Source organism: Enoplosus armatus, chromosome 11 (assembly GCF_043641665.1).
Source record: "Enoplosus armatus isolate fEnoArm2 chromosome 11, fEnoArm2.hap1, whole genome shotgun sequence".
Classification (NCBI taxonomy): Eukaryota; Metazoa; Chordata; class Actinopteri; order Centrarchiformes; family Enoplosidae; genus Enoplosus; species Enoplosus armatus.
This window is the reverse complement of record NC_092190.1, coordinates 7,034,859-7,060,859: the sequence shown is the minus strand read 5'-3', so window position 1 is coordinate 7,060,859 and position 26,001 is coordinate 7,034,859. Positions and strand designations below refer to the sequence as shown.

The following is a 26,001-nucleotide window of genomic DNA, read 5'->3' as shown; positions in this document are numbered from 1 at the left end:
GTTTCCAGCATCCGGCTGCAGACAGCGACTCACACCAGCTAGCTTACTGCTGCTGTCAACTAGCCTGATCTGTCAGCTAGTTAGCCTTGGACAACTAGTCTGGTCAGTAGAACACCTGGGATAGGTACCAAAAACAGGATTTAGCCTGGGATATCTAGTCCAGCCTGGTCAGTAGGTGACTACAATAAGTAGCCTAGTCTGACCAGGATTTAACCTGGGGTAGTTAGCCTTCGTTTGACAGCCGCTTTGCCTGGCTTACTTAGCCTTAGCCTGACAGACAGTTAGTCCTGGGATAGGTTAGCATTTACCTGATAGGCAGTTAGCCTGCGTTATTTATCCTTAGCCTGACAGGCAGTTAGCGCTGGGATAGTTATCCTTAATTTGACAGGCAGTTAGCGCTGGGATAGTTATCCTTAATTTGACAGGCAGTTAGCGCTGGGATAGTTATCCTTAATTTGACAGGCAGTTAGCGCTGGGATAGTTATCCTTAATTTGACAGGCAGTTAGCGCTGGGATAGTTTGTCTTTGTTTGGCAGGCAGCTGACTTTGGGATAGTTAACCTTTGCCTGACAGTAAGTCAGCCCTGAGGGGGTCAGTTTTCCTTTCACCTCACATGCAGTTCGCGCTGGGAATAGTTGGCCTTCACCTGACAGGCAGATATTTTAAATGTTGGGATAGTTAACCTCAGAAAGTCAGCCGGGACTGTTATCGTAAGTCTGACAGGCAATCAGCCTGGGTTAGATAGCTTAAGACAGACCAGGAGGTATCCTGGTATACTTAGCCATATCCTGTTCAGTAGATAACCTGAGATACTTTGCCTTAGTCTGACAGGTTGTGATGGTTAGTGTAGCCTGGTCAGTACTTAGTGTGGTGCTGGATTTGGCTTTGGATGGTTAGTTTACATATACAACCAGGGGTTCGCATGGGATTATTACCCTCAGTTTGAGCAGGAATTAGCCTGGGTTAGGTAGTGTAGCCTAGTTTGTTGTTAGCAAGCCTAGCCTGAAGCTAAAGCTAAAGCTTTTTTAACCTAGCCTGATGTAGCAGTAAGATAACAGTGGATGAGCATTAAGGGCGAAACACACCGGCATCAAATATTTTCTTTGTAAACCCACATACTGGCTACCAGAAGACATCATTGTGGTTTAACGCATCCTGGCTTCTGTGTACTCTTGACTTGTGTGTGGCATGTCTGGTGTGTGCTATGGGTCTCACATGATGTGATGCAGCTGGTGTGCCCTGTATACTGTGTGCTAATAGGAGCTGACCTGACCTCACTGATAGAGATGTTGGATTTTTATGTTTTTAATGGTGAGTTTATGGTTTGGGTTGATATTTAACTCTCTCTCTATGTCTCTTGTCCAGGACTCCCCTTGGAGCCTCTCTGGATGATCAGAGTGCTTCTCCCAGCAGAGGTAATCCATATTTTCTGTGTGTGTTGTTTATAAATTACATTGTGAGGACCCCAGTTTGTAAGGACACTGACTTCACCTTCATTCTGGGTACTTTGGTTTATGACTAAATGCTTGCAACCAGTCATCACAACTTGTTTTTAAATTGAGTCTTTGGTTTTGGTTGTTAGCAGTTATGAGTCAGAATTGGTAGAGAGAGAGAGATTTCACAACTTTACTCCTTTGTGTGTGTGTGTGTGTGTGTGTGTGTGTGTGTGAGAACAGGAGTGCAGAGGAACGGGTGCAGTTTTGAAGATGACCTTTCACTGGGAGCTGAAGGTCAGTACACATAAAAACCCACAATACAAACAAGATTACAGATCTCTGCTCATTGTTAACAGTTTCCCCCCCATGTTCTACTAATTCTGTATTTTAACTGGTGCCGCCAACTTGACATTTTGGTAAATATTTTTGTTCTCCATCTTACCCAGAGTCAAATGACGAACAAACGTCGATGATTCGAATAATTAATCAAGAGACCCCTGATTCGAACCTTACCTAGCTCCACTACTGAATGCTAGTGAGGTCGTCTTCTACTGTTTGCTTGCGCTGTCAGCAGTCAATGAGGAGGGGAGCTCTGCAGTGTGTTAGGATTTTATTACGTATTACTACCCCAACGACCCTTATATCTCCATAAATAAATAATATAATAAGACAACGTCCTCACGACCTCTCCGGTTGGGATTTTATCACTGAACTATGATGAGTGCGTCCTGTTCATTTCATTTATCATTCCTTGCGTTCATTTATTTCCTTGCACAGATTATCATAAAAGACACAAAAACATGTGTCTTACAGGTAAAACATGAGACTGGGCAGAGGCCATGGATAGTGTAGTATTTCTCATGTTTCTCACGTAAGGTGTATTGATGCATAAGAATCAGTAATGATGTTGAATAATTTTAAAAACAAAAAATTTGTAGATAACGACAAGTAGGAACCACATACCGATAACAACACTTCAGTCAGCCATAAAAGCCATAAAAAAACGTTCCTAGACCAAAAAATGATCCATTGTTGCCGTTTAGTTCTGGTTGGGTTTGTGATCACACTTGCTTCACAAACAAACCAAGAGCTGTAAACATGAAGTCATACAAACTGAGAGGTAGCTCATTGATTGGACGGTTTGGGCAACTGTCATCCTGCATCATCAGGACCCACGGGAGGAAATCAAACCTGGTGACTGACAGAAAGTCGTGCAGCACTTTAATGCTTCTTATGTGTATGTTCATGTTAAAGAACTTCACGAAGAAATAACTGATTATAAGCATCATTAGTGTTAGTAGACTGCAAATCAGGAAAAAAAAACGATTAATTGTTTCGCCCGTATTTGTGTTGTACAAATTTAATATTATGAGTGCAGCTTGATCACGTGTGATAACGAAGTACAGATGTCTGACAAACACAACAATGCCTGTAGAATCAACAGCGCTCCATCTTCATTCCTCAGTCCTGTTTCTTCACAAGGGAAAAGTCAACAGTCATAGAGGTGTGGAGACACACTGCATGCATGACTGACCGTCCTCCGAGTGTGTGTGCTTTCATCATTCCACTGATCTGCGGTGAATACATCAGTAATGGCTCAGATAGCAAGAGGGTGAAGGTGTTATTGAGCGAACAATAGACTGTAATGACTTTATGTTGAAGCACTGAACACTGACGTGTGTGTGTGTGTGTGTGTGTGTGTGTGTGTGTGTGTGTGTGTGTGTGTGTCTGCTGGTGGAATCTGGGACTGAATAGATGCTAATGAGATGATGCTGCGAGGTCACAGGTTGTGTAGATTTGATCAGAGACATTTTGTTCAGGACCTCTTATTCAGTTCAGTCACAATATAGTTACAGTTAACACAGTTATTTAATTTTAATTACTATTATTTAACTATATTTATTTGGTTATGTAATACACAGTAAAAAAAAAAGACCAACCGCCCCTCAAATCTAGTGCTGAAATTATTAATTAAGGATAATTTCATCGCTAACAATCACTAACATTTTAACTTTCAGTAATAATGTGTCCTACATGTGGTCCTCCGGCTTGATATCTTGTTGAATCTTTTAGCATTGAAACACCTCGCCCAAGTTCTTCTCTTGAAAAGTATGTTTAGTCCTGCACAACAACATTTTTGTGTCATGTGCTTGCAAAGTGCAATCACTGTTACAAAGCTTTTTCGTGCTGCACACCAAATCTTTAGAATTTGTTCTTCATTTAGACATTAGTTAGCAAACCTGGGGGGGGGAACAAATCTGTAACTATAAAACTGAAGGATTAACACACACCTACACATGATCCAGTATCAAATTCAAATCTGTTCGTCAAGGCTTGTTGAATCTGTTTACTTTTTTTGTGATTAACTAAAGGCTAAAATAACTGCAACTTTTTAATCACCTTCCTTGGCTTAGAAGACACTATAGTTTTTAGTGGCAGCCTAATTAATGTTCATAACCTTAAACTGAGATGAGCAGCATAATATATGAAATGTTTATTAAATGTATGACACATTCAGTTGGCAGCTGTAGCCTTCTGTACTTCACCAGCTGCTTACTCCAAATACTGAAGGTCCTGTTGTACAACTATGAATTACAGATTAAAATATTGATATGATATATCTAAGTTTCTTAAATTGGCATGAGATGATCAGTTGAATCTACAGAGCGATGTGGCTGAATACAGACATCAGCTGTAGAGAGCACATCAACCAGAGTACAGACAAACTTTTCATTTGAGCCGTTGATGAATTAATGTTAATAAGCTGCAAAAATCAGAAGTGGCTACCTGTTCTCCATTGCTCTTTGCTGATAAAAAGAGTGAGATATGAGTTTAACGTATCCGAGTATTGTATAACTGGATCCCAAATGGAAACTAACCCATCCCTAGAGAGGTCATTCATAGCTAGGAAAGGCCTCCAGCATCATCATGTCAACAGTCTAAAAACCAGCTAGAGAAACACAATAAAAATAAAATAAAATAAACAGGAAAATTCAAAGTAAGCATGAAGTCATGATTTATTCTCAATTGCAACTTCTCCCCTTAGTGCCACCAGGACGGAACCTGAATCTGATTAACTGTGTATGACTTTCTATACATTCCTGCTGCCTCTAAATGTTTTCTCATGTTTTATTTTCACGCACCACAACCTGTGAACACTAGCAACCTTTCTCTGTTTTAATTTGTTGAAGAGCCTCTTTAGTTGAGTGGCTCTGTCTACTTCCTCAGCCTAAATCTCACCTCATGTTGTCATGTCTTGACAGTAAGTTCTGTTGTCATGTTGACATTTGTCAGAAGGAGCTTATGCCCTTAATGATGCAGAAGACATGTCATGTATGAACAGATCCTAATGGGCTGTAATGACGTGAAATGTTATCAGGACAGGATTGGAGAGGATTAAAGTGTTTCAGTGTGAAAAGGATGGAAGTGAATTAGTTAATGAAAGGTTTCAGGGTGAATAGGGTGGAAGTGAGCTGGTGAATTAGTGTAAGGAGGCGAGTTGTTGTTACGTCAATCCAGTTTTTCATCAGAAAAGATTCAAAGACAGAAGAAGGAGTTCAGCTGAAAATAAGTGGAAAAGGGAGAGAGACGCTCAGACAGACAGTGGCGGGGTGCGACATGTCCCAACAAGTTATTTTAAACTGACAAAGAAAACAGTCACACCCCCAGCTGGTGATGACTTTCAGTTCCCTGACAGAATGACGTTAACCTGCTTCACTGTTGTTTATGAAGTCACACCAGCAGCAGATTTAACCCTCAAAAGTATTATTTATTAAACAATCAGTCCTTGATTTCAGACAGAGATGGACAAAAGCAGCTAGTCATTTTTTAATTGATGACTATTGATTATGCTCACTGACATGACAACTGTTGCTGGCAGTTTTTATATGCTAAAGCTAGTTAGCTAATGGATGTTAGCCACCGTGAGTTGGCTGCCTTTGGTTGACTGGTTTTAAAAGTGTAAATATGCACTTAATGGCTACATTCATGATATTGTGCTAAAAGACTTGTCTCATGAGCCATCATCCTCACCAGTTGATGATATTTGTAGAAGACATGGAAATACATAAAGAGCAATGTTTTTGTCTTGCAGAGTAGAGCTAATTAGTCCTAGTATTATAAGTATGATGAAGAAAAATATAAGATCAGACTGTTAAACTTTTGATGAAAAATAATCATTATTCGCAGGCTAATATGCTGCCTTCCTTCAGTCTGATCAACAGAGTAATCTTCATTGTTTTGTTTTTCTCTGCAGCCAACCATCTTCAGTCCAGTAACAATAAAACTGAATCCTGGTGAGTTCACTTTTATTTTATTCTCTGCATTCAGTGAATACATTTCCAGCTGGTCGATAACTTAGTTTCTCCTCTTTCTACCCCGTGTATGTGTGTTGATGCTTCTGTGTGTATGTGTTAATGTATGTGTGTGTGTGTAGTTTTGGTCTTGCGGCGGATCAGAAGAGGAGTCAGTATAAAGAGAGAGCAAGAAGTATGAACTCCACAGGATCAGGGAAAAGCAGCACTGTGTCCAGGTCAGTTCCCCTCGTCAGTCAGACTCATGGAGGTTTCTGCAGGAAGTAACGCAGTGATCTCAGGTAGAGAGGGGCAGAGACACAGAGGGCTGTTATTAAACTTCAAACCAATTAAATGACACTACAGAGAGCTTGTTTGTGTTGTTCTGTATGTAGAGTGGTTCCTAAACAAGAGGAAATCTGATGGGGCGCAACATGATTATATTAATATTAATATTAATTCAGTTACACAAAATTCCATTTATATTTTCTGATGTTCTTCGCCTAATATACCGGATACTTTACTTCTTCTTTTCAGATCCCTAAAAATCCTTCAAATGAAATAATCTGAACAGGAAAACACATTCGTTATAATATAACGTTATAATTTTCATGAAATCGAACCCCGTTTTTAATATTATTTTTGGTTGGCTTTTTTCAGCAATAGCCACTCAGTGTATTTACATTCTGTAAATTCCCTCTGTTTATAGTAGTTTTTATTGTTCGTGGCGGAGTCCAGCATTCCTACACTGGTTTTAAATTTCCTTCATACGCACGAGGGACTCAGGAAACAATACAGCATGTAATCCAGCGTTACTGGTACTGTAACTGTAATTTTACCTCATTAACATCAGCCTCTCTTTCTACTGTTAAGTCTCCTACAGCCGTATCAGAGCTGGATTAAGTTATTGCTTATGCTAACCCAACATTTCCTACTGCTGCTGCGTCACACCAAAAGCATTCAACTGGCAAAACACAGGGAGGCTTTTATTGTGAATAAGTCACAGGAAACGCAATGTATTTGTCACCAAGGTTAGCATTGATAGGGATCGCTCATCAAAAAGGTGTCTACTGAACAAAACGATGATCATTTTTGTCATTTTTCGTCAGCGGATTCGTTTTAAATATTACAGAGAGTAATGGAGGAAGGAAGGAGCAGGTGAAGAGCTGCAGGTGACAGACTGCATCTATCTTTGTCATAATTCTCTTAAAATATTAAACACAAACTTACTAAAGGGAAACGAAAATATTTGTTTATGTTATGCATTTTTGAAGAAATGACATGTGTCAATATGTTGTTGTTGTAGTAAACATTTGAATAAGGTTTGAATGATAATAACAGCTCACAGTGTCACTCCTCTGTCAGACACTTTGGGTTGAAACTTTTCCAGATCTCTATCATTGAAGCAGGTGTGGTCAATGAATTAATTAAATCAGTATCTTAATGTCTGAGGTGTGTTTTGATGATTTACTGTTGAACTAACTGTCTGTGGTGGATATTAGTCTTTTGGAAGGCTGATTTATTGGCGGTGGGTGGGCGGGGCAAGGTGATGAGGTCAGAGCAGAGGGTGCCAGGGATTGGGCAGTGCTCCAGCAGTTGGAGGTGAATGGTGTATTGTGTGTTATGGTTCATAATGGGCTATGGGTGGTGCATCATGGGTAATCCATCCTCTGCTTGGCTGTGTTCGGTGTGACAAAGTTTTGTAGCAGATTGAAGGATTTTTCAGGTTTCTTGGTGTGTCAGGAAGAAAACCAATCAATTTATGGTGAAAAGGAGGACTGTGCATTTTGCCCCCCATCACATTAGTAAGGAATCTTTTAATGGTCAGTATGAACAAGAGGAATAATCGGAGCAAGAAAAACCTGTTTCAATGTTCAAATATATTTGAACCTTCACTGTCAGTGGAAGAGGACAAACAGCTGAGTTTATTCACTGCTGCAGTAGTAACTCATAGCAATTTTGTGATAAAAAAAATTCTGTTATTTTGGCAGGGCTGATTGCAAACCCAGGTTTACTACATTTTACAGTCCCTCCAGGAATCTGATCCTGTGACGAATTAACACAGATTCAACTAATGCCTTGTTTTACATCCGCAAATTATTATTATTATTATTATTATTGTTATTGTAACTATGGTGGGGAGGACTTTGTTTTTCTGGAACTTCTCAGGCACCACTTTACACCCAGGCTGTGTCTCTTTATGGCAACGTTTCTCCAATTGACCATCAAATGCTTGACATGAGTCCTTTGGCAGCAGTACATTACATGGCAGGAAGCACTAAGGTTACCTGATAGACTCAATTTAGGAGAAAACCAAGTTTCAGTGTCCTTACCTAGCTAGCTAACTGCAGGCTATCGGCTTTTTTAAATGCTGCTGCAAAATGAGCCCCCAATTGGGTAATTTTGGGCCAAAATAATCCCAAAACAACTTCCTGGAGGGGCTGATCCTCTGCTGCTGGTCAGGTTTCTTCTGGTCTCTACCTCCTCTGGAGGGGGCTGTTGAGGAGCTGGGGAGGGGCAGAGCATTGTTGCAATCTTCAGAGCGGCTGAGCCATCACACTTACTAACTACCACACTAACAAAATTAACCATCTACCTCACTAACAGACTAACCCACTAAAAGCAAGCTGTGTGTGAGAAGTACTAACTGGCTGTCTGTGTTTTCGTAGTGTTTCAGAGATGTCGGAGCAGTCAGAGGAGCGCCCAGAGGAGATCCTCCTAACCCTGCGGTTAGACTGACTAAACTAACCAGCAGACTAACTCAGCAGCTAACTGACTGACCGGCTCACTGACTGAGTGACTGAGTGACTGACTGCCTGTGTCTGTGTTCACAGTGTGTCAGAGCTGCTGGACCTGTACGAGGAGGACCCTGAGGAAATCCTCTTAAATCTTGGTTTTGGTCGAGAAGAACCCGATCTAGCCTCGAAGGTTCCCTCCAGGTTCTTCAACAACTCCTCTGTAGCGCGAGGCATTGACATCAAGGTACTGATGACAGCAATGTGATAAAACTAGAAACAAACTCTAAATGAAAATGTGGCAAGCTTTTAAAGCCGATTGAACTATAGGTGACAGCAGCACAAATACCATGCCAAATTGAATCTAGAGCCATGCAAGGTGTCACTGTCGTAGTTTAGCATGCTAACATTTGCTAATTTGCACTAAACACACTGCTAGAATGGCTAAAAACACCAAACTCCCTTCACAAATCTGTCAGTTTTTCCACACTTCATTTTTTGTCATAAACATGTACTTTTACCTATGAGGACACACCAGTTTAACTTTTTTTGGAGTCTGCTAACTACCTTGTACCATTAATTACTGATACTGTTTTATAATGACATCACTTCCTGTGGTCCACCTTCAGGTCTACCTGGGAGCTCAGCTGCAGCGCATGGAACTGGAGAACCCCAACTTTGCTCTGACTAGTACGTACCTACATACTGTCTACAGTAGTCCTGCATCTGTTCTAGTGTTCATGCCTGTACTCCACTCTCTACATCCTGTGTGTTTTACTGTAGTCAGTCTGAGAAGGGCAACAACACCTGAACACCTCAGTACTGTAGATGGAGGGTTAACCATGTTAGTGATGAGAAGCCCAGAGGTTCACGTCCAGAAACTGTAGACAGAGGAAGTGAAGCTCAAAGACTCTGTGTGTGTGTGTGTGTGTGTGTGTGTGTGTGTGTGTGTGTGTGTCCTGTTCCCAGTATTATTATGGTGTTTTATGGGGTCCTTCAGCTCTTTTAGCTGTTCTGCCAACTGCCTGGACAACACTGCCAGCAAGGACAAAGAACTGTTTGTCCCAGATACACACACACACACACACACACACACACACACACACACACACACACACACACTCCACACACCAATCACACACACACAGAGACCTGCTCCGCTAACATCCTGGCCTCTTTTTGTTTTCCAACTCGTGTTTGCATGAAGGTACTGGCTCCCTAATTAAACACACACACACGCACGACTGATTCTCTTCTTCTTGACAGTTTAACTGTCTTGTTGCTGTAAAAAAGGCATAACCAAAGATCCTCTGTGTGTGTGAGAAGATGAGTCACTCCATAGCTGGAAGTACTTCAGGTCTGCAAAAGTTTGAATGTACATTTTAATGGCTGTTTGACCAGTTTGAAAAGGAGACAGTTAAACATTTGCACGTCAACATGGACTTGAATTTGTATCTCTGCTTTTTTTGGTCTGTGGGTTTTTTATGTTGTGTGCAGCAGATTTATATTTTTGCCACTATGCTCCAGTTTTCCAAGTCTTACTGACTTTATGTAGGCCGCGTGTTTATCAGTTTGTTCCATTTCTGGTTTTGTCTCTTAACTTCTGGTTGCTATTGCTGGCTATAGTAAGTACAAGTAGAAAGTTGCAGTCCTGGAGCACTTTCTTGTTGCTGAAATGCATAAGGTAAATACCCTGGGTGCATATTGGCTCTTTGATTATTATTATTTTTTTAAATACTTGTTTTTCGGGCATTTCTGCCTTTATTAGATAGTGACAGCTGAAGAGAGACGGGATGTCATGCAGCAAAGGGCCGCTGCACCTTAGTAAAAGTATGCGCTCCACAAGGTGAGCTACCGGGGCGCCCTGGTTCTTTGATTGTTTTGTCTGAATACTTGAACAGCCACACAAAAGTCTAATTAATGACTTAGTGACTGACACTTGTAAACAAACCAAAATTTCTAATTTATGTCTTTCCATTTGTTCTGGATTGAGATTTCTTTCCAGTCTGTTAACCTGGATGTTGGATTTCTAAAACAACCTGACACAGTGCATCATGGACACTGAGTGCGGAGTGGCTGCTCATACATACATATTGTTTCCATCTGCTTATCTCAGGATCACGGCCTAATTTTCTTGTTATCTGCAGATAATGAATGAAACAGTCACGAGCTGTTTGGTGGCACGCACACTGAAGCTCAATGAGCTGAGTCAGCAGGAGAGAAAAGGGCCAACACAGTGCACATTAAAAAGCCCGCTGAGAGAAAGTGGAAGAGATAAAGAGTTGCTTGTTCACTGTCAGATCGCTCTTCACTGTTTCACTGACTCGCTCACGTCCATCACTTAAACACACTATGTGAAAAAATGTCCAACTTTGGCGTCCCTCAGTTGTGCTATCAAAAAAGACAATGGCAGACAGCAGTGTAGGATCCTATTCAGGGATACTGATGAATCAATCGACTGTTGACCACTGCTTTAACTGAAAGATGGACGAAAAAATTACTTGTGTTTTTAGAGTTTCACAACTGTAAAATAACAAACTGGCCTCATATCAACCCAGACAAAGAAAGATATTCACTTGGCGAAATACCAGCATGCAGGTGAAGCTACCAGGTTTGTTACAAAACCACTGTTTGAGTCTCTGAAACATAGTCTGCTGTTAGCATATTAGCTAAGGAGGCACAGTTTCCACAGTTTTGTGAATACAAAGAGTTAGATACAAGAAGAAGAGACATCTTGTACAGCAATATTACAGAGGGGGATTACTGTGGGATCGCTTTTTAATGGACTTAATGAACTGTCAGTACACAGAGCAGTTTTCACCTGGATTGTTTCATTTTTGTACCAATTAAAGCTTCTCCCAAAATAATTATTTGAATGATTTCAGTGTCAGGTCAGCTTAAGACATCGGGGATTGTTTGTATGTATATATATTGCTAAAGGTGTCAATATGCTCAAAAACGAATTAAGTTCGTACGGCATGGCATCCGACCACACCTGAGGGCAGAAGTGTTTATAGCAGTTTTTTCGAGGGCATCGTTGCATTCGTCTGTACACATGAAGAGGGATGAAGTTGTTTGAGGAATGAAAAAAGAGAGCTTGAGAGAGAAGTTGAAAACATTCTCACCTCCGCACACCTGGCAATCGCTGCATTGAGTGGGTGTGAATGTTGGATTCGGAAACTTCATTATTGGATACAGCCCCCCCTCATTTCCGACTCTGAAAAGGTATCCCGGGAGGGGGATTGAGACGCTGTTTGACAAACCGACAGCACTTTATTTGAAGTGTACTGCAGCAATATACAGTCTAAGACTTCACACTTGATTAGTGGAGCCTGACGTTTGGTTTATAGCTAACTGCTAACTAACTTTACAAAAAGCTGCAGTAACTCAGCTGGATCTGGTTTTTTAAGCGAACTGCTCCTTTAACAGTCTCTGGTGTGTCTGTGGTTCCTGGAAGCTTTTTTTCTTTTCCAGAACATTCTCATACTGTTCCATCGGTTCCCTGGATCCCAGACGTGTGTGCGTGTGTGTGTGTTGTTGTTTGTTATGTAAGCTCTGTTCTCACCATCAGAAAGAATCTCTTGGGATGAAGGGAGAAAAAAGAGGGAGTACGTGTCGTTTTCGCTTATTCCTCACTTCCTGTTTTAGGATCCTCAGAATGGGCATTAGTGCAGAGTCAGCAGTCAGCAGGAAACAGACTCACGCAGTATTACTATCATCACACACGGCTGCTGTAATAAGAGGTTCATGTTCTGCAGTCGTGTCCAGATGTGACTGAAATAACTTTATGACTGACTGGTTTGCAGCTTGGACAGAATCATTTGTCTACTATGAGTTTTAAAGTGGAGGTTTTCTTATTTCTTATTTATCTTTCAGAATATTTGCAGCTTGTTTTAAAGGGGCATTCATTTATTTTTCTGGCAACTTTGGGGCAGCAGAACACATTGAAAACTTCACAATAGCATATTATGGATTTATGTAGTTGTTCTGGCTAACATTTTAGCAAACAGCTGCCTACTTCCTCATCCAGCAGACACAGGTAATCAAAATCATCCAATTGGAGTTGTTAATGTCCACCTGGAGAATCTTCACTCTCCTTTTAGCTCTGGTTTGGTCTCCACCAACTCCTGAGAAAAATATCTCCTTAGCTACTAGATGCTCCACCTTCTTCACCAGCTAGTTGCTAACTTTGTCTGTCTTCTGTTTGATTTATCATATATATTATGATCTGAAAACAGCTGCCAGCTGCTGAGACTGAACCATATAGTGAATGTGCAGTAAAACCTAAACTAGGAGCTAAAAGAGGCTTAAAAGCTCCATAGAGTTGTGGAGTTGCCATGGATTTAGTGGGTTATGATGTGGGCTTGAGCTTGTTTTTAGTCTATATTTGTTTACATTTTGGCAAATTGGAACCATTAAAAGTATGCCAAATAAGATATTAGCAGTTTTTGTTTGCAATGTACCCATGGATATACAAACAACCATTACTGGATTCTTTTCATACTGAAGAAAACTTTTCTGAAAGCGTATTTCTGGACATGTATTCACCAAAGAAACCAGAGATAATGATATGTCAAAGTGTAAATCACAATGAGTCTGAAAATCTGTGCATCATGTCTGTGTTCTTATGTGAGAGTTATGACTCTGAGAAGCAGTGCGATTTTGATGCAAATTTTGGCAGTTTTAAAGGTTTTAAAGTACCTTAATAGCCCTGAGCTGTGTGCTACTGCCACTGCAGCTGCTCTAGCTGCTGACTGCAGGCCAAACTACAACAACACCATCATTCCACCTTTCTCCCCTGATAGTTTGAAAACCTCCCGTCTATATTAGTTTTTGCTCATTAGCTAGTTTATTTCCAGTGAGCTTGTTTTCAGATCAGTTTTCAATACAAGTGTACTTTACTGTGAAGATGTGCTGATTTTGACCAACCTGGTAGCCTATTGGTTAAAATGCATACTGTATAATTGCAACATCCGTGGTTTACTTGCGGCCCAGGGTTAACCTTGTTGCGTGTGATTCTCCCTCTTTCCCCATGTTGCCTGTCAGTCTGTCTTAAATACCAAAACAATTACCTTTTAAAAATGTGGCGCTTTTAGTTCACATTGGACTTTTCATTTCATTCATTCAACTCACTCCAACAGTAATTCCCGTAGTTTTCTTCCATCCAGAAGATATTTCAGTCCTTCACCTAAGATCAAATAAAAATTAAAATCACCAAAACTGAAGGTGGGAGATTTTTACGTTACAACAGTGATGCAACTGAATGCCACCAATGAAATCTTGTTTTTTTTTAAGGCGTTTGAGGTCAGAATGGGGTAGGGATAAGAGAGAGCAGGCCTGTGCTGAAATTTAGGTGGTGACATCAGAGCGAGCTATCAAGCGTTTACAGAGCGACGGACGAAAGACAGAAGTCTGCATTTTATAACAGACTGACAAGTATTTAGACAGTGAGGGATGGAGGGATGGAGGGATAGAGGGATGGAGGGGTGGAGGGGTGGAGGGACGAGTGAGGAAGGAAGGAATGTATGCAACTCATCATCCTGTTACAGACAGGACTGACAGCCCTGACTTGCACAACCACAAAAGAAGAAGAAGAAGAAGGAAGGAGGGAGGAGTGGCTCTAACGTCTGTGTCCAGTCCCAACATGAAGCTTTTTGCTCATCAGTCTTTTACTGCAGATAGTTATTGAATCCCAAGTGTTTTAAGATTATATTTCATCTGTTTCCCTTGTTCACTCATTCACTGCTGCCTATATGATGAACACTCAAAAGGGAATTCCCTGACAAATTTGCAAATGAATCGTGTTACAAAAACCAACTGATAAGCACGTTGGGCTTTCAGGGCCCCTCTGTGATGGGGACCCCGTGGAAGTTGCCTGTTTTTCAAAGTTGGTAATTCAGTCATGCCAACATCCATGAAGAATAGCCAGAAATATTGCGACAAGTATGGATGAGATTGACAAGGTTGTCGTTGTTTCCTTTTTCGCTAGCAGCTCCTACAAACCACTATCACAGCTACTGGATGAAGCAAAACAAAACAAAATAAGTGTCACAGCTCCAGTGCATTTGCTGTCATGGTTTCTTGACTTAAAGTAGCTATAATGTATATTTTTACAATAACAGTGTGACAATGTTAAAACAATATGACAATGTGAAAGGGGTTGCTCGTAGTGATGAACCCACCGCAGCTTCTCCTTTACAGAGATTTATAGTGAGTTTCAGCTCATTGTTTACCTGTCTGGCCGCAACTTTACTGTTTTGGTTCAATCTCACTGCTCTCATAATGAAGTTTTTGGCAACAGCAGACAGCTGTCAGCACAAAAAGGCTCTAAAAACACACTGTACACTACCTGCTCAGCACCTAACACCCAAGTGGCCCAAAAAACTCAGTTATTGCAGGTTGAGAAAGCCTCTTTTAAAATCTTAGAGATTTGCCCTGCAAAGCACTTTGTAACTGTTGTTTTGTCTCTCTCAGGTCGTTTCCGTCAGATTGAGGTCTTAACTACAGTAGCAAACGAGTTCTTCCAGCTCTACAGTCACGTTTCTGGTCAGCCTGTCCAACGCATCAGCTCCAGGGACCAAGGTATCCATGGCAACCTCACCAAGTCCACTGAAGGACAGTCTTTCCATAGTCTCAATTTTAAGTGGGGCAGAGAACCACAGGCAGTCTTACACTGATTTTTTGACTGTTATATAGCAAAATAAACCATTAAAGGATATTTGATAAATATAAGATAATTAACAAAATAAATAATCAAACTAGAAAAAAACAAGAACAACAGACAGAAATCAGGACTTTGCTAGATAAAAAGTTAGTTGATGAATATATTTTGTCACAGTTTGTGTTACAAAATGAAATGCATTTAAATGATGGTGCTTTTTACTCTGATCTGTTGGTCTCGTATCTCTTTCAGGGGGAGAAGGAGGAGGAGAAGCAGAGGGAGATGAGCCGACTCCTACTCTGAAGAGGAGCAGCTCGGCTCGGAACGTCGCCAAACTCCTCAAGAAAACCATCAGCAGACACAACCTGCATGCGGCCGCCCCCGAGTCACCTGAAGCACAAGCACCTAAACAACAAGCACAGCTGAACGGACACGCCCCCTATGATCACGCACACACCAACGGTCATTCACACACTGGTCCAGAACAGGACGGCTGCAGTACTGACCCCGACCACCAGGCGGCGGAGACAGTCAACCAGAAACACAACCGCAAGAAAGACAGCTGTTCCTTGGCAACAGTTACCGAGGAAACCAACGGAGATGGAGAGACAGACGACAGGTACTGCTATGCAGACGGATAACGGTAGCTAATGTTAGCTAGCTAATATTTAAATCAGTTTGCAAGAAGTACTCTTATCCTTTACTTAAGTAAGAGCACCAGTACAACAGGGTAAAAATACAAGTAAAAAGCATAATTCAAAATCCTACTTAAGTACAGAAGTAATATCAACAAAATGTACTGAAAGTACCAAAGTGAAAGTACTCGTTCTGCAGAAAACATGCCCCTGTGACTGACATCTCACCTCGCATCAGTCGTGAACAGAGCGGCACCGGCCCCGCAGACAATGGAGAGAATCAACCAGAGTCAGCTGACCTTCAGTCAACCAATCAGAGAACAGAGGAGGGAACCCGGGTGATCAAAGAGGAGAAGGAGAAGAACCTGACCTCCACCCCAGAGAAAGGTCCTCCCACGCTGGCCCCGCCCCAGCTGGCCCAGCTTCGCTCGGAAAACACAGACTCTTTCGACATGGAGGAGGTATGGTGTTCTCTTGGGTTCTCTTGGGTTCTTCATACTTTTGTATTTGGTAATGTCAGGACTCTTCCAACACAGGGTTCTCCAACTTCCTACACAGAGGAGGTGTAATGTTCTCCTGGGTCACAACATGGTCACTGATGTCTCCTGGGTTGATCAAACCATCTCACCACCTCGCATTACCAACATTATCCTCATGTGTGTTGTTCATGTACATCTGCGCCCCCTGTAGCCTGTAAACATGGCCTGCAAAGGAACTCTAGCAGTCAATTCATGCAAAGAAGACAAAAAGACAAAAAAAAACTCTCAGTGCAAAGTACTTTGACTAGGAATTCACACCAGAAGTGACACGTAAGATTGTCCATTCAGTCCACACCGATTCACTTATGGTGTCTCTGTCCTCGAAACCAGCTGGTCTGTCAGCAGCGCTGCTCCTGAGGAGCTGAGACAACAGCAGGTGTACTAACTGTCCTCACCAGGCTGACAGCAAATATTTACTTAACAGAAATAGTTTTACAGTAAACTCCATGTGGAGTATACAGGAAGGAAATCAGCAGTTTTGTTTTTTTTAATTCAATTCAAAATACTTAATTCATCCCTCCAGGGGGAATTCAAAGCAAGCAAGTCTGCAGACAGAAGTACACATAGACAATTTATTTACACACACAAAACACAATCTAATTTATGAATGATTTATTGATAAATTCACAACATTACTATAGACTGACCTGCTGAGTGAAGGTATTGATCCTCAGCAACTCTTTGTTTCTTTCTTTTAAAGTTCAGTATGTTGTTTGTTCCTCAGATTCAGAGTAACGAAGATGAAGCTCTGCCACACAGAACTTCCAGAGCCACCGGTGAGTTCTCCTTAACCTCTGATTTCATCCTCTGACCTTAATGTCTGACTTAACTTCAAGGAGTTTTCTTTTAAACAAAGAAAAGTTATGTTTTACATTCAATGTTACTCCCCTACATGCATTGTGTGTGTCTTTGAGGTCTAATTAATGCCTTCAATGCATTTCCTTCCTCATAAAACCTTTGTGAAACTGATTTTGAACATTTTGAAACCTGCATTGTTTACTTCCATGTTAAGTTGCTAGTCTTCTTTCTCCCTTGAATATCGTAGAAGTTTGTCGAAGATGAAAAGATTATGATTTCGTGACTCTTAAAATGAGTCTGAAATCTCTCAGATCTGTATCCTGTGTCTTAATCTGTTGAACCAGACTTGACAGCCAAACATTGACTGCAGGTTCTGTCTTTCTATCCTAAAAGTAGAATCTCTATTGAGTATCTATTGAGTATGTTTCTGTAGGATTTGAGAGTATAAATCTATTCTGACCTGAATAGACCTGTGTATAATGAGAGTTTATATATGCAGCCTGTTTCTGTATGTAGTAAACATGTTTCCTGTGTCTCAGTTTACTCAGATCTCAGTGAGGACAGACTGTCCTGTCTCTTTATGTTAATATGTTATGCTCAGTATGTGATTCTACTGTGCCACCAGCTGGACACACGGGGTCCTGCAGGAATAATCATATTGTGTCACTGTCTGTGTCTCTCTCTCTCAGACCTGCTGAGGACAGTCAGCCAGCAGTCAGACAGCAGTGGTTTTGCTGAGGAGCCCTCCGCCGACTCCAACAGCTACCTTAAGGTCTGTTTTGTTCAAAGTCTTTGCCGCCTGTATCTCAGTATAGGTCGCCAACTTTGACCTTTAAGTTATTTGAACTGAGTCATATAATTCCAGTTAGAGCCTTATCTCACCAGGAGGGGAAACATCCCTGCAGATTAATCACATGTGCACTGGAAGAAAATGATTTCATGGTGTATCATGAAACCTTATAAGGCAAAGAAGGGTTCAGCTAATAAAATCTTGCAGATACACATCAGATTTAGCAATTAGGAATGAAGCACACACAGTGATGTAAGTAATAATACACAACAAGGAGAACAACAGAGAAAATTACTCAACAAAATGAATCTCATGGTGACTTCAATGCTGCTGCTACAGCTCAGTTTCTTCTTCTTACTTTCTCTGCAAAAGTTAATCTTATTTAGCTAAAAAATCACCAATTCACAGTGGTGGAAAGTAACTAAGTACATTCACTCAAGTACTGTACTTGAGTACAGTTTTGAGCTACTTGTACGTTATTTAAATTCTTCTGCACTACATTTCAGAGGGAAATGTTGTACTTTTTACTCCACTACATTTAATTAGAGGAACATAAATAAAAATGTGATAAGCTTATTAAATACAATGCATTGTTGAAGATAAAGTGGTTCCCAACCTTTTTGGCTTGTGACTCCTAACAAAAAAGCAGTGTGTAGTTAGGGTACATACAAAGAGGTAAAATTAGAGAAAAGTCCCAAAAAATTAAATTTGTGTAGCAGAAATTCGTTTTCTACTTCTTTTCTACCTCATAAATCATCTCATGACCCCTCAGATTCAGCTTGGGACCCTTAGGTTGGGAACCGCTGCACTAAACTACTTGTATATAAAGTAGCTCAAACTAGCTCCACGTCGACCAGCTACAACAGTAAAATACTGCTTAGACATTGATGCAACAACCTAATAATATCATAATATATCAGTCAGTATATTTATATCAGCTCTACAGTCAGTATTTTTCTACAAAATGAATACTTTTACCTTTGATACTTTAAATACATTTTGCATGTAATACTTCTGTGCTTTGACTCAAGTCGGAGTTTGAATGCAGGCCTTTCACTTGTAATGGAGTATTTTTTAAATTGTTGTATTGGTGCTTTTACTTAATATAAGGATCTGAGTATTTCTTCCACCACTGGTAATTAATTGTTAATTCATTGTTATTAGGTGCAGGAGAGCAGTGACAGCTGTGACAGCGAGACCACTGTGACATCACACCCTTCACTAGATGTAGTCACGCCCCTCGCCCTGGACCAACCAGCATTTGAACTGCCAGATGGCAGAGAGGAAGAGGCGGGGCCTGGTGGTGTTGCTGAGGCTCATGGGAGGAGTAGTTCCAGGGGAGGAGACAAGCATGATGGGTGTTCAGAACAGGTTCCACAGTACACAGCCCACCAACTCCCCAGGAACAGACCAATGGGAACGCAGCAGGATGAGACCCGGGATGAGGAGCGAGTTGAGAGTGGGCACCAGACTGATCCTGAACTAGAACCAGAACCGAAAGTTACCCAGAGTATATCTGCTGCAGAACAAAAACAACAACCGGAGTTAGAACATATACAGAATAAGTCTGCTTCAGAACAAGAACCACAAAATGCTCAGAACCAGACCGAAACCGCCACTGACACAGAACCACCAATAGAGGGAGTGGGTGCTGAGGACGAGGCCCAAGAAGAGCATACATTCTTGAATGATTCTGATTCACTTTGTCCTCCACCTCCATCCTCTCCAGTTCTCAGAGCCTTGCACCGGGCCAAACAGAACCAGCTGAGCCGGGCAGGGCAGCGGGTCGACCTCCAGTCTGGCGATACACCCCAAATCCCAGGGAGTGGACGAGGAAGAGGCCATGTGCCTCTGCAGAGGTCCTCCTCCTTGCCCTCCTCGCTCCTCTCGCCCTCCAGGGTCGTGTCCTCTGTCAGGATCCAGTTTGGGCGAGGACAGGCATCCTGCACCCAGCCCAGGTACTCCTTCAAATACACCCAGGAGGCTGGAGGGGACAAGGAAGAGGAGGAGGAGAAGGAAGGAAAAACCAACTGTCTGTCTACTCTGATCATAAACCCTGCCTCCTCGTCTGACTCTAACAACCAACCACCAAGGCTTCCCACAGAAGCTCCAATCCCACCCAAACCCATCCCACGCTACCTTATGCGGTCATCTTATTCCCTGCAGAGCCCTAGCCCTCCTCCTGATTGGTCACCAGGAGGCCGTGCCCAATCCTGGAGCACCCAGAGCGTTCCTGATCTCTCCTCCAATCAGCAGCAGCCAGGCCAGTTCCAACAGAACATGAATGCCAACCAAAACCAGCAAAGTTGGAATCCAGGGCAGACGATGTTCCCCTATCCTAACTCTAGTCCTAACCCCACAGCTCAGTACTTAAACCCAAACCCCAATCCTAGTCCCAGCCTTAACCCCAGCCCATACCCCTTTAACTTGAACCCTCCTCCGCAGTACCCCTCCCCTCTCCCTTCATACACCAGTCTTCCTAACCTCCTTCACCACCACAAGCCCTCCTATCCCCACCACTCTAGTCTAACCAGTCTTCACCAACCTACAACTCCCACAATCCCCCAGCACGGCAGCCTCTCCAACTTGCATCAGCCCTCAACTTCCACGGCTCCTCACCACGTCAGTCCGGGCAACCTGCACCCAGGAACTCCAGTAATGCACCACCAGGCCTACAATCATCTATACAGTCATCCGTCTCCTTACCATGCCACTCCTCACGGCTCGCAGTTTGCCTCACCCTACCTCGGCTATCATGGGTACAACATGAACCCACACCTGGCTTACCCCCACCCCATCACCCAGTGTCCGCCATTGGCCCCAGAACACAGCCTCCACCCAGGGCTCGCTCCTCCTGCTTCAGGCTTCTTCCCAGGCTTGGCCTCAATCCACGGCCCGGGTCACAGCCTCCACCCGGGGCTCGCTCCTCCTCCTCCGTCCAGCACTGAGATGCAGCTGAGGAGAGTTCTGCATGACATCAGGGGAACGGTTCAGAGTCTGAGCCAGGTGAGTCTCTTCAGTCCCAGTCTCTTAACCTCTTGTTACTTAAGCTCTAGTCATTTTAGCTGTAGTCTGTTGTGGTTGTAATCTTACTCTCTTTAAATGAAAACTAAGCTCTTGTCATCTTACCATAAAAATAGGTCCTGTGAGACAATAAACACGAGTAGTTAGACCATCAGACATGATTAGCTACCACTGTATTTGGAGGTAAAATTGAAAGTGAGCATATTCATAATGTTGTTAATAATCTCTCATTGGGTCTCACCAGTAACTTTCTGTCTCCACTTGTTGCTGTCAACAAAAATTAGTTTGGTACATGTCACCTGTAAAACAACAATTTGCTTTTTTACACTGGGTTTTGTAAATGTAAATTTGTGAGCTTTAGTGGTGCTGGAAGTTGGATTTTATTGTATTTGGACAAAGCCAGGCTAGCTGTTTCACCTGTTTTCTGTCTTTATGCTAAGCTAAGTTAGCTGGTTTCAGGCAGTAGCGTCATATTTGTACCAACATGAGAGGGGTATGAATCTTCTCATCTAACTCTCGGGCAAGAAAGCGAATACACTCATTTCCTTAAATGTATTTTCCATTAAGGTAAAGGTGGACGTTTACAACAGACAGTAATTTTACCGTTCGCCTTTGTTTTCTCTCCCAAATAAATTTGACTAACATGGGGTCTGTTTAAAATCTATATGGTCGCCTGCCTGCTCGAACTTGTTGCCCCATTAGACCTATTTTTGACCAACTATTTTATGTTGTCTATGCATTACGAGAGCTCAGCAATTAACTTGGTTGGTACAAAGTCATCAAAACTGATTGAACTGATTGTCGGTGGTACAAAAATAATAACCACGTTTTTCTTGAAGGGCAACACACACCAGAGGCATATTACGTGGATCAAAACCCCCACAAACTCTCTGTATGTGTTGCGCTTTATCGCATTCTCTTGAGATCTTTAGTCAAATGTGCATATATTCTTAAGCTGTACTTTAGTTCTTGTGTTTTAGACATAGGCCTCTAGTTTCATGGTGCTCAACTGGCAGTAATGGTTGGTAACGCTGCGGGCGGAAAATTGTCTGATTGATCAGCTGTTCCTGCTGAAACCCCTCTCTAACACTAGGGGTAATGACATCACTTCCTGTAGTTTAGTGAATGGCTTTGACTAGGTTAGCTTTAACTTATCCTTTTGTCAGCTTGTTCAAGTTCATTTCGGTTTCAGTTTATTCACAAAACAGTTAAAATACTGGTACAATCCACAATACTATCTGAAGCCTGGGAACAGGGGCCCAGACACAGTTCCTGTCCTGACATCACTGTCCTCTCCATCTAGAGCCGAGCCGACACTCCGGACACATTCAGTGAGCACAGAGCGTCTCTGCCCAGCCACCAGGTACTGTCATCCTCACCACTCCTGCAATTTCCATCTGATGCCTGTCTTATTTTTGCGCAGGACTCTGTGTTTTTCTTGCATGGTAATTGAAGTTTGTGGGTTAAATCAAGTAGCAGTACTTCCTGGACTTTAAGCCTATTTACATCTCACCATATAGCTTTTACTGGACATCAATGACACAAACGCATAATAAAGTTCCCTTTTGAAGGCAGATATGTTCTCTGACTGGGTTGTTATAAAGGAGATAATATGTGCTCCATAATTACATTACATTTCCCACTATTGTGTATTCAGTGTTATGATAAATTGACATACTATCTTTGCATAACCTAAAAATGACATAACGTTAGTTTGCAGTGTGATGTATTTAGACTGTTTCTTACCTGGAAGCAACAGAGAGGACTGTTGTTGTTGTCGTTATCAATAAAGTGTGTCTCACTTTGTCTCTCTCTCTCTCTATTTTCAGTCTTTGGCAGAGTTTCAGCAAAAGAGGCGAAGTTTGAACTTGTTCCGTAATCAGATGATAGACCTGGAGCTGTCAATCATCCAACAGCAGACTCTGGTCTACAAACACCTGAGCCCTACCGACAGGTGATTCTTAACAAATAACATAAACAGATAAATGTTTCGCAATAATATCTGGACTGATATGTGAAACTATGATACAAAACCAACTGTGTGTGTGTGTGTGTGTGTGTGTGTGTGTGTGTGTGTGTGTGTGTGTGTGTGTGTGTGTGTGTGTGTTTGTGTCTGTGTGTGCAGGCTGGAGGTGGAGCAGCTTCAGTCTCTGAGGTCAGCGGTTAGAGAGGAACTGCAGGAGCTGGAACAACAGCTGGAAGACAGACTGATGGAGCTGACAGAACACACTCAACACAGGGTATATACACGCACACCACAAAGTATATACACACCAGACAGAGGGTACAGTATATACACACCACCCACACTACAGATTATATGCACAAAACACAGGATATACACACACAATACACTCCGCAGGGCATATACACACAATACACACAGACACAAGCTCATACGCCACAAGCTATACGCACACAACACAGGGTATACACACAGGCCACAGGCTATATACACACAGCACACACCCCAGAGTATATACACACAATGCAGGGTATGCACACACATCAAGGGTATATTCACAACACGCACATACACACCATGGGGTATATACGCACAACTCAGGATGTGAAAATGAACAGTTTTCTTTGAGACAACTTCTGTGATTTCAGACTAAACAGATAAACTTGACGTGATTTGACTGTGTAGTAATGCTGTCACTCCTGCTCTAATCCTCAGGGTCTCCATAGAGACGGCAGTGTTGACAGTCTGTCAACCGCCTCTGCACTGAGAGCCATGGAGCCGGTCAGCAAACACACACACACACACACATTGTCATATAAAGCTAATAGTGTTAATAATGTTTAATGTACAATGTTTTTCTGTCTATCCTCCAGGTATCAGACCTCCTCAGAGAGCAGCTCTTCCTCCAATCAGAGCTCAGCTACGACGGCCTCACCCCCTCTACCGACCCCTCCTCCCGATCCTCCAGTCCTGTCCGAGGAGGAGATCGCGAGCAGAGACGAGGCGTGTACCGGGCATCTATAAACATAACACCTGCTCTCCCTGCTCGACCGAACATACACACAGAGGAAGAGGTGGAGGAGGAGGGAGAGAGGGATGGAGGGGGAGGAGGAGGAGAAGTACCAGAGGAGGAGGGAGCAGCAGGAGGACTCAGAGTGGAGAACCTACAGCAGCTCATCAGAGAGGTAACAGTCTGTCAGCACTTTGACTTTTACTAGTTTAAAGAGTCAACTCTTATGTTTGTTACTGTCGTGATGTTTTATAGAGGAGAAACATTTCCAAATACAGCCGATGAGAAAACCTTATTTCACATTGAAAAAAACATTTTGTCATAGTTTTTGTTTTTAAAGGTTTTTTTGTTTAGTTTTAGTCTTTTTTGTTGTGAAACAACAGAGAAAACTAACACTCCATTTTACACTGATGGTCATAAACAAGCACAGTATTAGGATGAAGCAGCAGAATGCTTTCTTATTATTGTTGGTATTGGTTGTTTCCTTTTGTTTATCTTTAAATAACTTTTCAAGCCCCACGTTGTCACACAGCTGTTTAAAATGGGCACTCGTTTTCTGCCGTCAGATGACTGCAGACCAGAAAAAAGTGACAACATGTCGCTTCATCTAAAAGACAAACTGCAGGAGCATTTTGCACAATGCAGCTGTTTTGAAGGAATAATTTGACATTTGGAGAAATACTTGTTGCTGGGAGCTAGATGAGAAGGTTGATGCCACTCTCATGTCTGTTGTTTTCAAGATTCGAGAGAGCGTGGCGCAGGAGGTCCGACGGGAGATCTACAGTGAGCTGCTGGCTACCGTGTCACCACAGCAATCGCCCCTGCCCACCAGGCAACACCCCCTGTAGTCATGGCAACAGCAGAACACGGCCCCTTTCACCTTCAGCCTTAGTAACCACAGCCTGAGCAGCAACACTGTCTGTCTGCAACACTGTATAGTAACACTGTCTGTGTGGAACACTATGTGTCTGTAACACTGTACGTCTGCAACACTGATGATGAAATGAACACATCACCTACATGTGATAAGCCCCGCCCACCTGTGGACTGCCCCGCTGTTAACGAGTATGCTCGTTAGTGGGGGGTGGAGGGCTGGGCCTCAGACAGGACAAAGACGTTTACGTGTCTGGTTGGATCCAGTGTGCTGGTGTGATGCATGCTGGGAAGTCTGGACCAGCTCGACTCTGTGAACCATCAGCAATGATATGTTGTCTTTTCATCATGTCCTGTTTCCTTTTTCTAAACTGTTATGATCAAACTAGGCCTAAAACTACTACCATTGCCACTAATACTACTAGTGCTACATCTAGTACTGCTAACAGTACTTTACAAGTACCACCAATACTAGACCCAGTCCTGTGGATGTCCCCATCAAGTTATTTAGCCCCCAATCCCAGTCTGTGAGATCAGATCACAACTTTTTTTTGTTGTAATTTGGCTGACTTGAGCCTTTAACATGTTATCACAAGGGACCAACTTCCTTTAAAAGTACTGTAAATACCTTAACAATGTCTTCATCTAAGCTCTCGTGCCTTTTATCAAAGGGTTACATTCCTTAATCTCCAATAAGAGTTGAATTTACTGAGGGTCAAACTGAGCTTTTACCCCTTAAAGTTTGTCATTTACTCATTCCATGCACATTTCAACTTAATGTTAAAGGCTCAAAGAGGGCATTAAGGTACACAATTAAGGGATTATGATCCTATAGCTGTCAATATTCCTTAATTATCATCATCATCATCATCATCATCATCGTCATCATTGTCATCATGCTTCTGTTCCTCTCACCTCCCTCACAGTTGAGTCTGTCAATTTCTGTGTTTTTTCTGATGTGACGTTGCCCCCTGCTGGTCAGTCCTCCAGACAACTGCATCATGGATGAAAGTCATGACTCAATGCGAACATATTTAAGTCGCAATTAACTTTTTCAATATTTTAAAGTGAGGTTATATTATGTTTTAAAGCTAAATGGCCTGGTCCACCAGAGGTTCAGTCACGCAGGTGTTATCAGTTATTTAAGCTGATGAATAGAGGTGGAAGTCAAGTTATTACTCAAAGAATCAGAGCTGTAACAGCTGCAGCAAATATATCATATCAGAAACCCTGGGTGAACTGT

At 42.2% G+C, this 26,001-nt stretch overlaps 1 protein-coding gene across 1 annotated transcript; it reads left to right on the top strand.

Moving 5' to 3' along the window:
- Nucleotides 1-5,911: 5,911 nt before the first annotated feature.
- itprid2 (ITPR interacting domain containing 2) lies at nt 5,912-24,911 on the top strand. Its single transcript, XM_070914141.1, has 17 exons — nt 5,912-5,967; nt 8,398-8,457; nt 8,563-8,710; nt 9,093-9,153; nt 14,938-15,045; nt 15,377-15,743; nt 16,010-16,220; nt 17,023-17,074; nt 17,786-17,868; nt 19,051-19,386; nt 19,453-20,892; nt 22,214-22,273; nt 22,740-22,864; nt 23,036-23,150; nt 23,591-23,656; nt 23,749-24,060; nt 24,626-24,911. The coding sequence occupies exons 1-17, from the start codon at nt 5,927-5,929 to the stop codon at nt 24,731-24,733; spliced, it is 3,693 nt and encodes a 1,230-aa protein (XP_070770242.1). The 5' UTR covers nt 5,912-5,926; the 3' UTR covers nt 24,734-24,911.
- Nucleotides 24,912-26,001: the final 1,090 nt, after the last annotated feature.

Bases quoted from the DNA above. Each gene is read 5' to 3' on its own strand.
- itprid2 (XM_070914141.1), top strand. From the start codon at position 5,927: ATGAACTCCACAGGATCAGGGAAAAGCAGCACTGTGTCCAG. The intron at 8,711-9,092 runs GTACTGATGACA...GTCCACCTTCAG, and splicing joins CGCGAGGCATTGACATCAAG to GTCTACCTGGGAGCTCAGCT. The intron at 17,869-19,050 runs GTCTGTTTTGTT...CATTGTTATTAG, and splicing joins ACTCCAACAGCTACCTTAAG to GTGCAGGAGAGCAGTGACAG.